The sequence below is a fragment of the Epinephelus lanceolatus genome, chromosome 5 (genome assembly GCF_041903045.1).
Source record: "Epinephelus lanceolatus isolate andai-2023 chromosome 5, ASM4190304v1, whole genome shotgun sequence".
Lineage (NCBI taxonomy): Eukaryota > Metazoa > Chordata > Actinopteri > Perciformes > Serranidae > Epinephelus > Epinephelus lanceolatus.
This window is the reverse complement of record NC_135738.1, coordinates 6,042,991-6,056,430: the sequence shown is the minus strand read 5'-3', so window position 1 is coordinate 6,056,430 and position 13,440 is coordinate 6,042,991. Positions and strand designations below refer to the sequence as shown.

General features: G+C 42.6%; 1 protein-coding gene across 3 annotated transcripts in view; it reads left to right on the top strand.

Annotated features, from left to right (window-relative positions):
- Nucleotides 1-13,440, top strand: part of lrriq1 (leucine-rich repeats and IQ motif containing 1) — a 53,204-nt gene that overhangs the window by 17,790 nt on the left and 21,974 nt on the right. For 2 of the 3 annotated variants that reach the window (XM_033634590.2, XM_078167635.1), the window contains exons 14-18: nt 2,093-2,272; nt 7,911-8,363; nt 8,892-9,075; nt 11,061-11,186; nt 11,584-11,673. In XM_033634590.2, coding sequence (XP_033490481.2) covers nt 2,093-2,272; nt 7,911-8,363; nt 8,892-9,075; nt 11,061-11,186; nt 11,584-11,673 — 1,033 coding nt within the window. Of the gene's footprint in view, nt 1-2,092; nt 2,273-7,910; nt 8,364-8,891; nt 9,076-9,890; nt 10,425-11,060; nt 11,187-11,583; nt 11,674-13,440 lie in introns of those variants that run through there. The other variant, XM_078167636.1, reaches the window with a different exon arrangement.

The window sequence follows — 13,440 nt, the reverse complement described above, 5'->3', positions numbered from 1 at the left end:
GATGAGAGGCCTCAGAGAGACTCGAAACAGACTCCTCAAACTCTTATTAGTCAAACTAAACACAGAATGGCTGCTGGAAACCTTCATTGTCAAAGAAACGTTCTACCCACTGAACTTCAGAGAAATTTCAGTTTACAGTGAGACGGTCTAAAAAAGCTTTTTTGTTTGATTCCTTCTCACCGATAGAACCGTTCTCTTAAAGTTGAGTATCATTTTGAAAATTTATGAGCTAAAATTTCCTTCTTTTTTGACTCTGTTAATGTCACATTAAGAGGCCTTTGTTGTCTGTGAATATTTAGTTGTGTATACAAAGAGTTGGACGTGCTTAGCTGTTTGTGTTCAATGCAGAAGTGAAGAATGCTGCGCTGTTATGCAGAATAGCAGCAGTGGTGTGGTTATATAAAAAGATTGAAATGTGATGTGCCTGTCAACTGAAAAAGCTTCACCAGATGATAAATATTCTACTAAATTACAATTACTTTGCTTTTATTTGTCTAATAGATGCAGTGGTATTGTTCAGTGTTGCTGCCAATATGAAAGCTGATATCATAGTTTTATTTTTGATTTTAATATTTACATATTAAATGTATGAGTGATACAAACCACACTGGTTTTGTGTTGGTTAAATACAATAATTGTAAAAGGAATGTACAAAAACTTTTTTCTATTTAAATAGGCCACTTGTACTGTAATCCTTTTTGTTGATATCACCGTAACTAAAAATGAAGGCCATTAAAGTGTTGCCATAAAGACATATTTCACTACAGGAAAGATGGTCTCTTCATCAAACTGGGCTGTCTGTGCAGCAGAAAGGTGCAAATACTTTTGAAATTGGTGCCACATGACCAGAGAAAACTGAGATAAAACTACCAGAATGCACTGTGCCGCACCGGACCGTTTCTAAGGTCACACATTTCTCAAATGTTAGTAAGAAGCCTGTGAACGCTCCTCATGTTCTTATTGCTCAGTATTTGGCTCGATGACTCCGTTTCTTTTAAACCTCAGGTTGATGATCTTAAAAAGCTGAAGCTGAAGTTTTATTTCAGACATGAGTCCTTTTTCTCTGGTTGCTGCTACGTTTTTACTGGTTCTGGATTACAGTGATCTGATGTACATGAATGCATCTGCACAGTGTTTGCACATGTCAGATACTCCATATCATAGTGCACTGAGAGTTGTTACAGATTGTAAAGGCCTCACTCATCATGGTAGGTTTTATTCCAGGGCTGGTCGGCCATCTTTGACCTTTAGAGGGTTCAGTCACTGGTATTTGTTCATTTATAAAGCCATACAGAGTAAACTCCCTTTGTACATCTGAATTTTGATTGATCTCAACACTTTAGTTTTGTTGTCTGTTCCTGGTTCTCAGACTGAGCTGGGACACAAATCTCTTCTGTGCTCTGCTTGTCTCACCTGGAATAACCTTCAAAAGAGTTGAAACTTCATGAACCGGTCTCTGCCTGATTTTAAAGCTCTCATAAGTACCAGGATGAATGAATTGGTTGGTTCTTGTAGGTGTTAAAAAATGGCTTAAATAAATGAATAAATAAGTAAAAGACGTTTTAAGTGAGAAATAGGCAATGCAGTAACAGAATCTTGTAGGGATGCACAATATTGAATTTTTTGCCGATAGCCAATATGCTGATATCCAACAACTAATTTGGCAGATAAAATTTTAGTGATTATGAAGTCTCCCCTGTAGTGGAATTCACATCATATTATACATACATACTCTTATCATACCAGCAGATGGAGACATGAAATACTTTTCAGTGTATGTAATATTCATTCATTGTGCAAGATAAGAAAAAGCATGTTGGCCGATACTGATGACGTGTCGATATTATTCTGCATCCCTAGAATCTCTTTATTTATATTTAATCAGCGCTACTTGGTTTTAGTTTGATCTGACTTTGCAAGTGACAGAAAGAGAAATGAGCACAAAGATCTGGATGCTTGAAAGATGGAGGGCAGTTTACCACAGTTCATTCACTCACACTACCCAGACTTTTGTTATACAATGCTGTTTGAAAATCAGCAGAGTATCCCTTTAATGACCTCTGATATTACATCCAGGTTGCTCTCCTTTCAGATCCACTCTGCAGAAAGCAGTACCCGGCCTGAGGCTCATCGATGACCAGCAGACAGACTCTGTTCTGACGCCCCCTGTTGTTCAGCAGTTCAGCTCGGCTTCAGGCAGCTTCCTGATGTTCTGCCAGGCTCAGCTTCAGCAGACTCAGGATTTACAGCAGCGGCATAGCAGGGAGCTCAGGTAAGAGACAAATGACAAATGTCAGTGTGCTGTTTGTCTACTGTGGATGAGTGTAGCTTCATCCTTTCTAGAGCTGTCATGAGCCCATTAAGGACAAAAAAACGTGATCGGGTGTGCTCATTGTTAACTCATATAACAACATTTTCATCATGATCTATTTGTCTTATACTGACACCAGGAGTCAACTGTATGCAGTGCTGCTTAGATAACACATATACATCATCTGTGTCAGTGAAAAACTGATTTCTAAGGGAGGAAAATGTTGAGCTCTGATTTGTTCACCAAAATCTGGCTTCGAGGTGTCCTAATAGAAAAAAAGGATAATGAATGTACCATGTACTGTCGTTCCAATGACACGGAAAGTTCTCTCTCCCTTTTATTGAACTTGTCACTAAACTCTCATTAATTCCACACCAGATGACCCAGAAAATTACCAGAAAATCGCAGTTTTCCTCAACAAAACTAGTGCTGTATGTTTAAGCTACAGTACTTTTAAGACAAAAAAGAAAAAAGATGCAGAACAACCACTGCTCCATCCAGCTTAGTGCTGGCAAGGTGCTGGAAAAAATCCAAACTGGTAGAAAAGATGTCTGCACACTTAGATCTATCTATCTACTCACTTAATTTTTGAGCTTTCGGTCTATTAGACATTCATCACAGCGTACATCATACAGCATACATACTGTACTCTCTGATGAAAGTGAAACAGACCAAAAGCTCATTAGTAAAGTGAAACACCAACTAGATCAGATAAATCTTTTCTACCAGTTAAGACAAAAGAAAAGAAAAGGCAATGAGACATGCAGGTGAGAGGGGACTCCTTAAAGGGATTATATCACACTTAAAAAGAAAAATCAAATCAAATGGCAAACCAGAGTCAAACTGAACAGAATAAGTTATAAATGACCGCAAACTTTTTTTACAAAAGGTCGTGTTACTTGTTTTTTTCTTGTGCTGATCAGCCTGTCACACAGACAGACATGAAGCAGTCAGGAATGTCAGCTATCCTCTTGTTATGTCTGATACTTGGGGCGTAGTGAGCCTAAAGACAACGTCCATCTATTTTCACAAGTCCTTCGATGTCACTGGCCTCTGCTCACGTCGACGCTCCTCTGTGAGACGGACCACCAACACTTAAAACAGTGGTCAGCTTTCTGCTTATCTTCGTGACCCTCCCAAATTACACAGGACAAAAGATGAAACGTGGCTGCGGCTATCCGTGCGGGTCACACCGAGGACTCCTATGGCTCGGGGGGTAGCGTGGCGCTCCCTTTACTTCACCCCTCACCATGTGCCCTCTACCCCCCCGGCCTCTGGACAATGAGCCATTCTGCCGGCTTTGCAGGGACCAACACAGCCATTTAACCCCTGGCCTGACCTTGTGTCTGACTGTGGTTTAGAGGAGGTGAGAGGAGTGCCACACGCCGCTCCACTGGTGACTGTAAGGTGGGAAACCATGGGGTTTATCAGGGGTATGGTTTCACAACTTTTCTCTACAGGGTGTAGAGTGGAGGCTGAATCCTCTGTTCCCTACAAAATGCCTCTATTTTATACCTAAAGTGTACTTTTTATGGATTTTTCCAAGCAAACAAAATCTCTTTCTCTGAATTCAAACAGGCTCCAATCACACAAAAAGCATTGTATAGGTTCCAAAGCATGAGGCGCACCACACTGCCTCTTCTTTTTTTTTTTATTGAATGCCGTTAGTAAAAAAATCTTGATGCATCTCTTTATTGTTGCCAGGCAACCACCCCATCATCCGCTTACCCTAACCTTCCTGTGTCATCAGTCTACAGTTCATTTATTGTATCTGTCCTGCAGTAATCAGTGTGTAGTTGCTGACATGTTGAGGCAGAGGGTACTGTCTGTAGCTCTGGTTGAGGGTGAGAGGCTGTCAGCAGATAAACAGAGATCTGTGTGGGTACATGAGACCCTAAAAAAGAGGCTGGATCATGGGGAGTACCACCAGTTGGTCCAGGAGCTTCTCCTCCATCATGGACGTTTCAAGTACTGCACTTATCTGCTTCCACGCCTGCTGTTTTCTATTGAGATGGTGCTAACTGTGGTTTGTAAAGTCGTATAGCTCTGGGTATCCAGCAACCACTACCACCAGTACCTCTTCTTCTTTTTTTAGATTACTTTTTGGGCATTTTTGGCCTTTAACTGATCGGACAGTGGTAGTGTGAAGGGGGAGAGAGAGGGGATGACATGCAGCAAAGGGCAGCAGATCTGAATGGAACCTGCAGCTGCTGCAGCAGGTACGTAGCCTTTGTACATGGGGCACCTGCTCTACCAGGTGAGCTGCTTGCCGGCCCACATTTTTCCAAGTCTTACCTGAAAACAATACTCGCATGCCCACATGCACATTGAAAGAGTCATTGGTTGAAATTGCTCCTCTTGTCAAAAAGATCTCTTTCAAACAGCGTTATAATGTCAGAGATGGAGATCAATATTCTCAGTCCCTGTTCTGTGTTAAGATGCTTTTCAAAGTTCAGCTGAATCTAAAATATGGCTGCGACATTATAAATCTGCTCTTTTTACCATCTTTTCTTAAAATACCTATAAAATCAATAAGTCTTTGTCTTTGTGCAGCACTTTGCATCGAGCACTTTGATTGGCTGTTACAGAAAACAGTAGTGTCTGAGTCAAATCAAGTGAGTGAGCTACAGTCTTAAATATTTTAGTTGTTAGTGTCTAAAGTGTATTTCTTCACGCATCACCACTTTTTCGTCTTCTTGGCTAGCTGGTGTTTTTCCTGAGGTTGATGTAAACTGGATCTGTGTATCCACTGCTGTTGGAGCCGATAAACGACACATTAGATTCAATATACTTTACTTTGGCTTTTTCTTGACCTTTGCTGGTCTTCAGTTTCCTGTAGCAGTTATTGCAGCTACGAGTTCTGCTGGGAGAACCCAAAAGACACAGGCTCAGCAAAGTCCCCAAATGTCCTGAAAGATAACTGAAACTAGGGACTATGGGGACCTTTGGTGTTGTCTGTGTGTCTTGTAGTCAGTATCTATCTGTGGAAAACATTTAATATTGCAGCTACATAGTGTAAAACATCTTTTAATCCTCCCTGCTCTCTTACATCAGTGGTCTACATGTTGACGGTGACCCTGGAGTGAACCAGCAGGTAGGGGGGGGGGGGGGGGTCAGCGGGGTCACAATCCTTTTGGACCTCCCGACTCCACTCTCTCTCGTCCCGCTGAGAACGAAGAGCTAGGTCTTTGTAGAGAAGAAGCTGTACTACCTAAGGCTAGTGGCCATGCAGACTGGCGGGGGACTGAAGCGTCTCTGCCCCCTCAGGGTCGAGGACAGGGAGGGGGAGGGGTGCAGAGCCAGGCACTGCTAATAGATTCATTAAGTCTCCAATGAGGTGGCTTTGTAGTCAGTTTATCCCCTCAATGAAAGAGACATTATATGGTGTTAGGGCACACACACACACACACACACACACACACACACACACTCAGTTCATTCACCTTACCTCAGACAAACTGGTCAGAATAAGAACTAATGTCAGCTAAATCTGATTTTCCATTAATTCACTGTCACATTTTTTCTGAGGTGATAGGAGTGATTGAACTTCTCATAAATTAATAATACTGAATTAAGCTTCTTTGATATTATTTCATAACTGTCTGCTCCAAACTAAATTACTCTGAACCCCATGTATGTGTTTGAATGATTAAGATGATCAATGCCACAGATGGCAGATTTTTTTTAGAAGTAAGTATTTGCTTAAAGTCTGGTAGGCAAAGACACAACTGCTGTGGATGAGCTATGATTTTCTTTTCAAGTGTAAATTTAGTGATTTATTCCGAACTGTACAGAATCCACCTCATGCGAAATGTATTTACCAACCCGTTCACATTCCGAAGTCATCAAATGCTTGTCAGTAATTTCGGCGTCAGAGACCGACACCACAAGCCACCTTTCTCAGCGATGTGACACCCTGCTGGGCAGCATCGGTTTGTAATGCGGCCAAAGGGAACCTTTCACAGTGTAATGATCCCATCCTTGGCGTTATGATATAATTGCGGGCGGTGTCAGTTAATAACGCAGCTGGATGGCACCTGTCAAGAATTGGAAAGTCCCTATAGGGCAGGTGGCGGGGGGGTGGATGGGTCTATCAAACCCTGGACTTTCACCCAGGAGTCCAGTGCTCACTTCTTTTATGAATGTAGAGCCAAAACCATGATGTTTTTTTCTAACCCTAACCCTGTGCTTTTGTTGCACAAGGAAATAAATACAAGGTGTTTCACTGACGTAAGTTTATTTTGTAAAAGACTGTATTTACCTAATGAGCAGAAACTGTACAAAAGTGTACTTTGAAAAGACACAGTGCATGTTAACATGTGTAAACTAACAACAGACAACAAAGACAGATGCACCCAGGATACCTAGCACGTCATTTGTAGACATCAAAAGTCCATTATACAACAGTTAGTTCTGGCCCTGCAATCTGATTGGTCGAGAGACAGTAAAACCGTGATGATATTGGAGTACAACATCACTGTTATTTCACTCTGTATGTATCACTCCGCCTCACAGCTGATTGCAATCAACAATCAAATCAAAACTGACGGTTAGTGTCAGTTAGGTCAGCAGTTGCGTTGTAGGCTAATTAATTCATCCACTGTCAAACAGCCAAAAATATGGATTTATTTCCTAAAATAAGTTTTGAATTGAACTATGAATGGTCATCAGAGGAAGATGAGGGAGAGGAGAAGCTGAATCCATCTGAGCACACATCCAGGTTTGTCAGTGTTTCATCAGCGGAGCTCAATGACTTGGAGAAAAGCAACATACTGTCAGATTAGAAGGCAGAGTCGACTGTGCCTGTGAAGTGACAGTCCACCATGCAGTCACCAGAGACTTATTTCACCGGCTGCACAATTAATGGAAATGTGCAGATAAATGTGTATAAAGAGTAAGTGCCTGGTGCACCATGTCTGCGTTACATAGCAACGGTGACAGCGGAGTCCTGAGGGAACTATTTTTGTTGGCGGAAGACAAATAAAATGCTTAAATTATCTATTTTGTCCTCATTTTTCAACATTTCTTAATCAGCCTTGCTTATTTAACTGTTGAACAGTTGTATAAAAGCAATATCACACTTGAGCTCGTGATGTTGTACTGTGATATGGTCATGGCTGTGATTGTCTTCTGCCTACGACCGAATCACAGCCGTGACGATATCACAGTACAACATCACAAGCTCGAGTGTGATATTGCTTAACTGAACTGAGCGCTGATATGTGACGAGTTGGGAGTGAGAATATGTTGTCAGGATTTCTAGATATGCTGCTGTAATACCTGATACTGCCTGAACCTTTTTATAACATTTAATCAGTGCTGCCATTGAGTTGTCAGCTTTCCTGATTTAAAGGACGGAGTGTCCAGTTGTTATGAAACACGACATAGGTCCATTGAGTTGGTCTGTTTTTTATTCATAGGGACTGGAGCTACAGTAGGACAGAATGTAACTGTAGGTTTCTAAAGTGTGTAAGTAAGAAGGTGTTTGTCAGAGGAACGACAATGTTACCAGAGCTACTGCTCACCCACACTACACACAGACCTTCTGGAAAGAGTTGTGTGCATCAAGACCTAAAACAGTGTTTTTGTGTGTTCACAGTGATGCCTCATCTTCCCTGGATGCTCTCAAGACCTCCTGCAGACATTCCAGTGAGACTCTGCAGCTGGCTGAGGACCAGAGATTTGCCCATGAATATGGTGACACTACTGTGACTGATAAACACAGAGCTACAAGCCAAACAGCACCTGAGGACACACCTGACATGGACCATAACAGCACTGAGAAGAGTACTGAGCTCCCAAGAATGGAGTCCACTGGAAAAGTTCCACAATTCGTCCCACACGGGGACGGTCGCAGCTACTGGAGCTCTGAGGAGAAGTCAGCTGCAGAGAGTCAACATAACGGATTCCACTCTGTTACAGCTGGTCCAAAGACAGGGCTGACAGTAGGCAAAGCTAACTCTGGCAGCGTTTACTCATCTGCAACGAGGGGAAAGACATCTTCCTCCAGTCTTGACATGGTGCCTGTGTCCAACCATCAAAACCTCCAAAGGTAAATCACCAAATGTTCTGAGTTTGTCATGTCCACTTCTGTGCATCCATTCTATCTCACATCACACTGTCAACAAGACATCAGCTGCTGTTAGTAATGAAATCCTCCAAATTCTTTCCTGCTCCACACATGGACGCTGCTGACTTAAAGCAAACACCCTCTTTTTTATATCATTCTTTTTATAGCTGCTCAGAATTTTATTAGTTTCTGCTGCAAAGCATTTGTCATCATTGGAGCCTCCTTCGTGTGATTTACAGCCAAAGATGTTGAACATCTTACTCATTTTAACACGCAGCTTCATCATTAACACTGCACTATCTTTGGGAGGACGATAGATCTTTGATATGAGGGGTGGCTCTGGACAGGCTGAAACTCTCCAGAGTCCTGCTCTCCAGATGTCTGCTCACAAATAAATTCATGTTTTGAAAGATGAAGGTGCTATGACATCATGTATAGTATATCCCTCACTTTGTGTATGTGCGTGTGTGTGTGTGTGTGTGTGTGTGTGTGTGTGTGTTTCTGGAGCAGCACAGCAGCAGTCGTGATTCAGCAGCTGTGGAGGAAATATAGACAGAAATGTGGGAACTCCAGCAGCTCTTCCACAGCTGAGAAGGGAGGAGGAAGAGGAGGAGATGGAGGAAAGCCAGAGTCAGGACCTTCCTATATTAACGGGAGCGTCGTTGGCAAGGATTACGCAGCAACTGTCATCCAGGTAAAACTATTGGAGTTTTGTCAGACGTTCTTGTTTGACTTACTGTGCAGGAGGTAAAGACCAACAACTGTGAGTCAGGCCATAATTAAAGGTCCCATATTCTGCTCATTTTTAGGTTCTTACTTCTTGTTACGTTCCCTGATCAGGCTCAGGGGATAAGAGAAGTAACAGTAACTATGAAACTGAGGGAAAAGGAAAAAGGCAAGTGGAGATGGGTGTATCAACAGTTGTGGATTTATTTTATAAAAAAAACCCCAAAGAAATAACAGTTTACATGAAGTCTTCAAAATATGAACAAAAACTAGTTTTGTTAGAAGTAAAGAAAATGATTAAGAAAACAAAAGAAAGACAAGAAGCAAGCAATGAACAAGGGTGCATGCACTTTTCACCCATAACACTTGTATTTTACAGGCTTTAATATTAAAATAAACACTTTTTCCTCCCTCATACTTTCTGTGCTGGAACACTTGTATTCCATGTCTGTCTGAAACACTCTGTTTTAGCACCTTTTTAAGCCCCCCCTCCTAAATAAGCCCAGTCTACTCTGATTGGTCAGTGTTTCCGAGTCTCCCTAATCTGTTCTCTCTGCACCTCTGCACCATCATTGTAGCCATGTTTGACTTGTTCACTGATGCAGCAGGTTAGGACGTCTTCATCAGGAAACAATGAAACAGTGTGATGTTCCATCGCATGGCAACCAGTTAGGAAAATGGGCTCAGTTACTCTTTAAGAAGGTGAAATCAGCGTATGTTAAATGTCTGAAATGATTTATCCATCCATCCATCCATTTTCACTTATCCGCGGCCGGGTCACAGGGGCAGCAGGCCAAGCAGAGCACCCCGGACATCCCTCTCCCCCGGCGATGCTTTCCAGCTCCTCCTAGCGGACCCCGAGGCGTTCCCATGCCAGATGAGATATGTAATCCCTCCAGTGCGTTCTGGGTCTGCCCCGGGGCCTCCTACCAGTGGGATGTGCCTGGAACACCTCTAAGGGAGGAAGGGAGGTAACACTCTGATCAGATACCCAAACCAACTCAACTGACCCACTCTGACACGAAGGAGCAGCGGCTCTACTCTGAGCTCCCTCCGGATATCCAAGCTGCTCACCCTACTATATCTCTGAGTCTGAGCCCAGACACCCTACAGAGGAAACTCATTTCAGCCACTTGTGTGATTAGTTGAAAAAAAAAACCTGTGTTGGTGATTCATTTTCTGTTAATCTCATCAATTGTTTTAGCGCCAGTTTGCATAAAACCAGTCTGATCAGTGGGCCCGCTAGTTTCAAAAACTTATCCAACATAGACAAGAAACTTCCTGTTAACCTTTCGATGTGTAAATAAGGACCTTACTGCTGCAACTAGAATTTTCAGGTATTGTGGCTGAAGACTGAAGTCACTTTCACACAGTGAATATCTACAAATCTCCATTTTCAGCCCTGAACATCTATCTTCAGGCCTCGTACGTGCTGCGGAGGCTTATTGGGCTAATCCTCTGCATATAAGCTGCTGTTCTGAAAAACATGCTACTCAACACTTCTCCCAAATCCCTTCTCAACACAAAAAGTGTTTGATGAGTCCTTTAGGGCTCTCTGAGGGAGAAGGTGGGGGTGGTGATGTAGTAGAATAGTGTGTGTGTGTGTGTGTGTGTGTGTGTGTGTGTGTGTGTGTGTGTGTTGGGGGGGTACATGAGTGATTAATCAGATTCCAGAGAAGTACGGTAGTAAGAGTTGTAGGATTCCTGCTCGGCTCAACTTGTAGTGAAGTGTGCCCCCCGCAGCCCGCTGGGAATTGGAGGATTTAGAGGCGCACTGGAGCTCCATTTGTCTCGGAGCAGCCCGGAGTCACGCAGAGTTCAGACAGCAGAACACTCAGCAATTAAAAGAGAGGTTAACATGTTTTATCTCTCTAATGGGATAATGCACAATATTTACGTTTGCCTCGTGATTCATGGAGGCTTTTCTACCGTTTCTTCTTTGGGTACCTCCAGGCGTTTTGGAGGGGCTTCACTCTGAGGAGGAGGCTCGCATCTGCTCTGGCTGCGGTCACATGCTCCGACTCCGGAGAGGACAACACCTTTGAAGAGGTGGATGTGGATGAATTTGTCTTTGATGAGGTATGCACACGAGTTCATGGGTTCCTCACGTTCATGGTTCAGTGATTTCTCTCCTCACCACGCCCAAACAGACACACAAAGCTGCAGAGAGGACGGAACAAAAATGCATAAATGCATACCCAGCATTTACTCCATTCACACACATGCAAACCTGCAAAAACAGACACAGAAACATGCACACAAATTTAAAAATACGCAAAAACAGAGAAACATACAAGGACACACAATGATACACAGGCATGTACACACATACACAAACACACACACACACACACTCTTAACTGTTCTATACTATATACATATGTGAGTTTTTTCTGAGGACACTTGTCTTTGTTGTCCTTCACCTGTTGCTTCCAAAAAATATTATATTTAAAGGTGTAATTTTATTTTTAAAAAGGCAGTGCTGGAGAAACAATGGATGCTGTCGCTTTCTGAGGACTCACCTCCCAGACGTTATCCTGTGTCTGAGCAGCGGCCATCTGTAAAGGTAAAGCAACTGTACTGGGACAAACTGTGAAAGTCTAAAAGTAGTGTATTACCTGCAGTAGATGTCAGTCTGTGTGCTCCCAGTGTAGAGAAGCAGGCAGGACTACTGACACAGGAGCTCAACAATGTCCTGTTGTGGGTGGGGTCAGCAATAAAATGTATTTTAGCAGTGTCTCCCCAGAATTAGGGTGTATGTGTGACGGCAGCTGATGATGGGGCGGTGGGACGACAACTTTTAATGCCTGTGTGTTCCTTGGTATCTAACTGTGTCCCATCTCTAAATTTGGAGGTTTTTGTGAGCCCATGAACGCAGCACTGGTGGATAATTGATCAGTTGATCCAATCAGAGCGGATCAGATCAGATCGATGGATGAGAGGAGCAGCTGATGCGAGTGAATGCACACTTTTAGACCGACCTAGAATCTATCACAACCGCTTTGCACTCTGCCCATAAATATAGTTCAAATAACTCATGACGTGGAGAAATATTTTGATCATATTTCTGCATTAAGAAATCTTTTTGAATCAAAATGTTTTGTGTGTTTATTTTTTTTAAAATTTGATGAAGAAACATGTTTGATTCTTTGTACTTTTTTAAATTAATTACATCATTTCAGTACTTTTATCAAATATTTCAGTTAATTGACTAACATAGCCTTTTAGCTCAGGTTGTACAGATTTTAGGGATATGAAGCATACGAAGATAACTCCAAGAAATGACATCACAATAAACAAAATATATCAACATATGCACTTGCGGACCATTTCTGTGGCAGTGTTCAAAGGGTTAAAATTTTGGATTGACCACAGTCACACAATAACACAAACTAACTAACCTCTGAAGGCAGCAGTAGACCAGCAGCTCCTGTGTTCAGCGAGCCAAAATTACTGATTTTCTCAATGGAGTCTGGCGGCTTTGGGGAGAGCATAGATGTGGAACTGACGCCGTTAACAACTTCCCCGTAAGATCGGGCGGTCTGATGGAAAGATTAAACTGTGAAAATACTCTCAATGCAGCGTACACTTAAACTGATAATGATTGTTTTTAAGGTGGGCCTTTTTATAGATGGCTAAAATACATTTTGCTGCCGACTCTGATCCATAGCAGAACATTGTTGAGCTTCTGTTTGAGGACTTCTGCCCTTTCTTTAAACTGGAGGCACACTAACGTATATTTACTGTAGGTAGTACTCTGACTAAGGATAAATAGCTTGTACGACCCCACTTTAAAAAAATCTGAACTATTCCTTTAAAACCTGGTGGGCTGGTATTAACGTGAAAGCAGCCAGTGAATTTCGGGAATTACCAGGCGCTGTGTGATGTCAACATAAGAGTTATTTTCTTGCCTCGTCCTCTTCTCATCTTGGTCATCGCCCCCTCCAGGATTTGTCTCACCCTCCCTGATTGATCTTTAAATTTACTCTCTTGAAAAACAAGATTATTTCCTGGAGGGCTGAGGGTTGCTCCGCACAAGCAGATGTCATTTTTCACGCTGGCGGACTGTCATCCTGTTTTTTTCCCCTTCATTTACCTCTCGTTGGATCTTTTCTTTGGAGCGTGCTCAGCGCTGTACATCATGGTGGCCGGTTGAGGCCAGCTGATGCGGTGCAGCTGCTGTCATGGCCGGGCCTCGATGTGTTGACACTGAGGTACACATCAAAGGCAGAGATGAACAATTTAGCGCTTCCACAAAGAGAAAATAGGATCTGGAGAGTAATTAAACTGTTAGTTTGACTTACATATGAGCATTCCTCCAGTGTTCAAACTG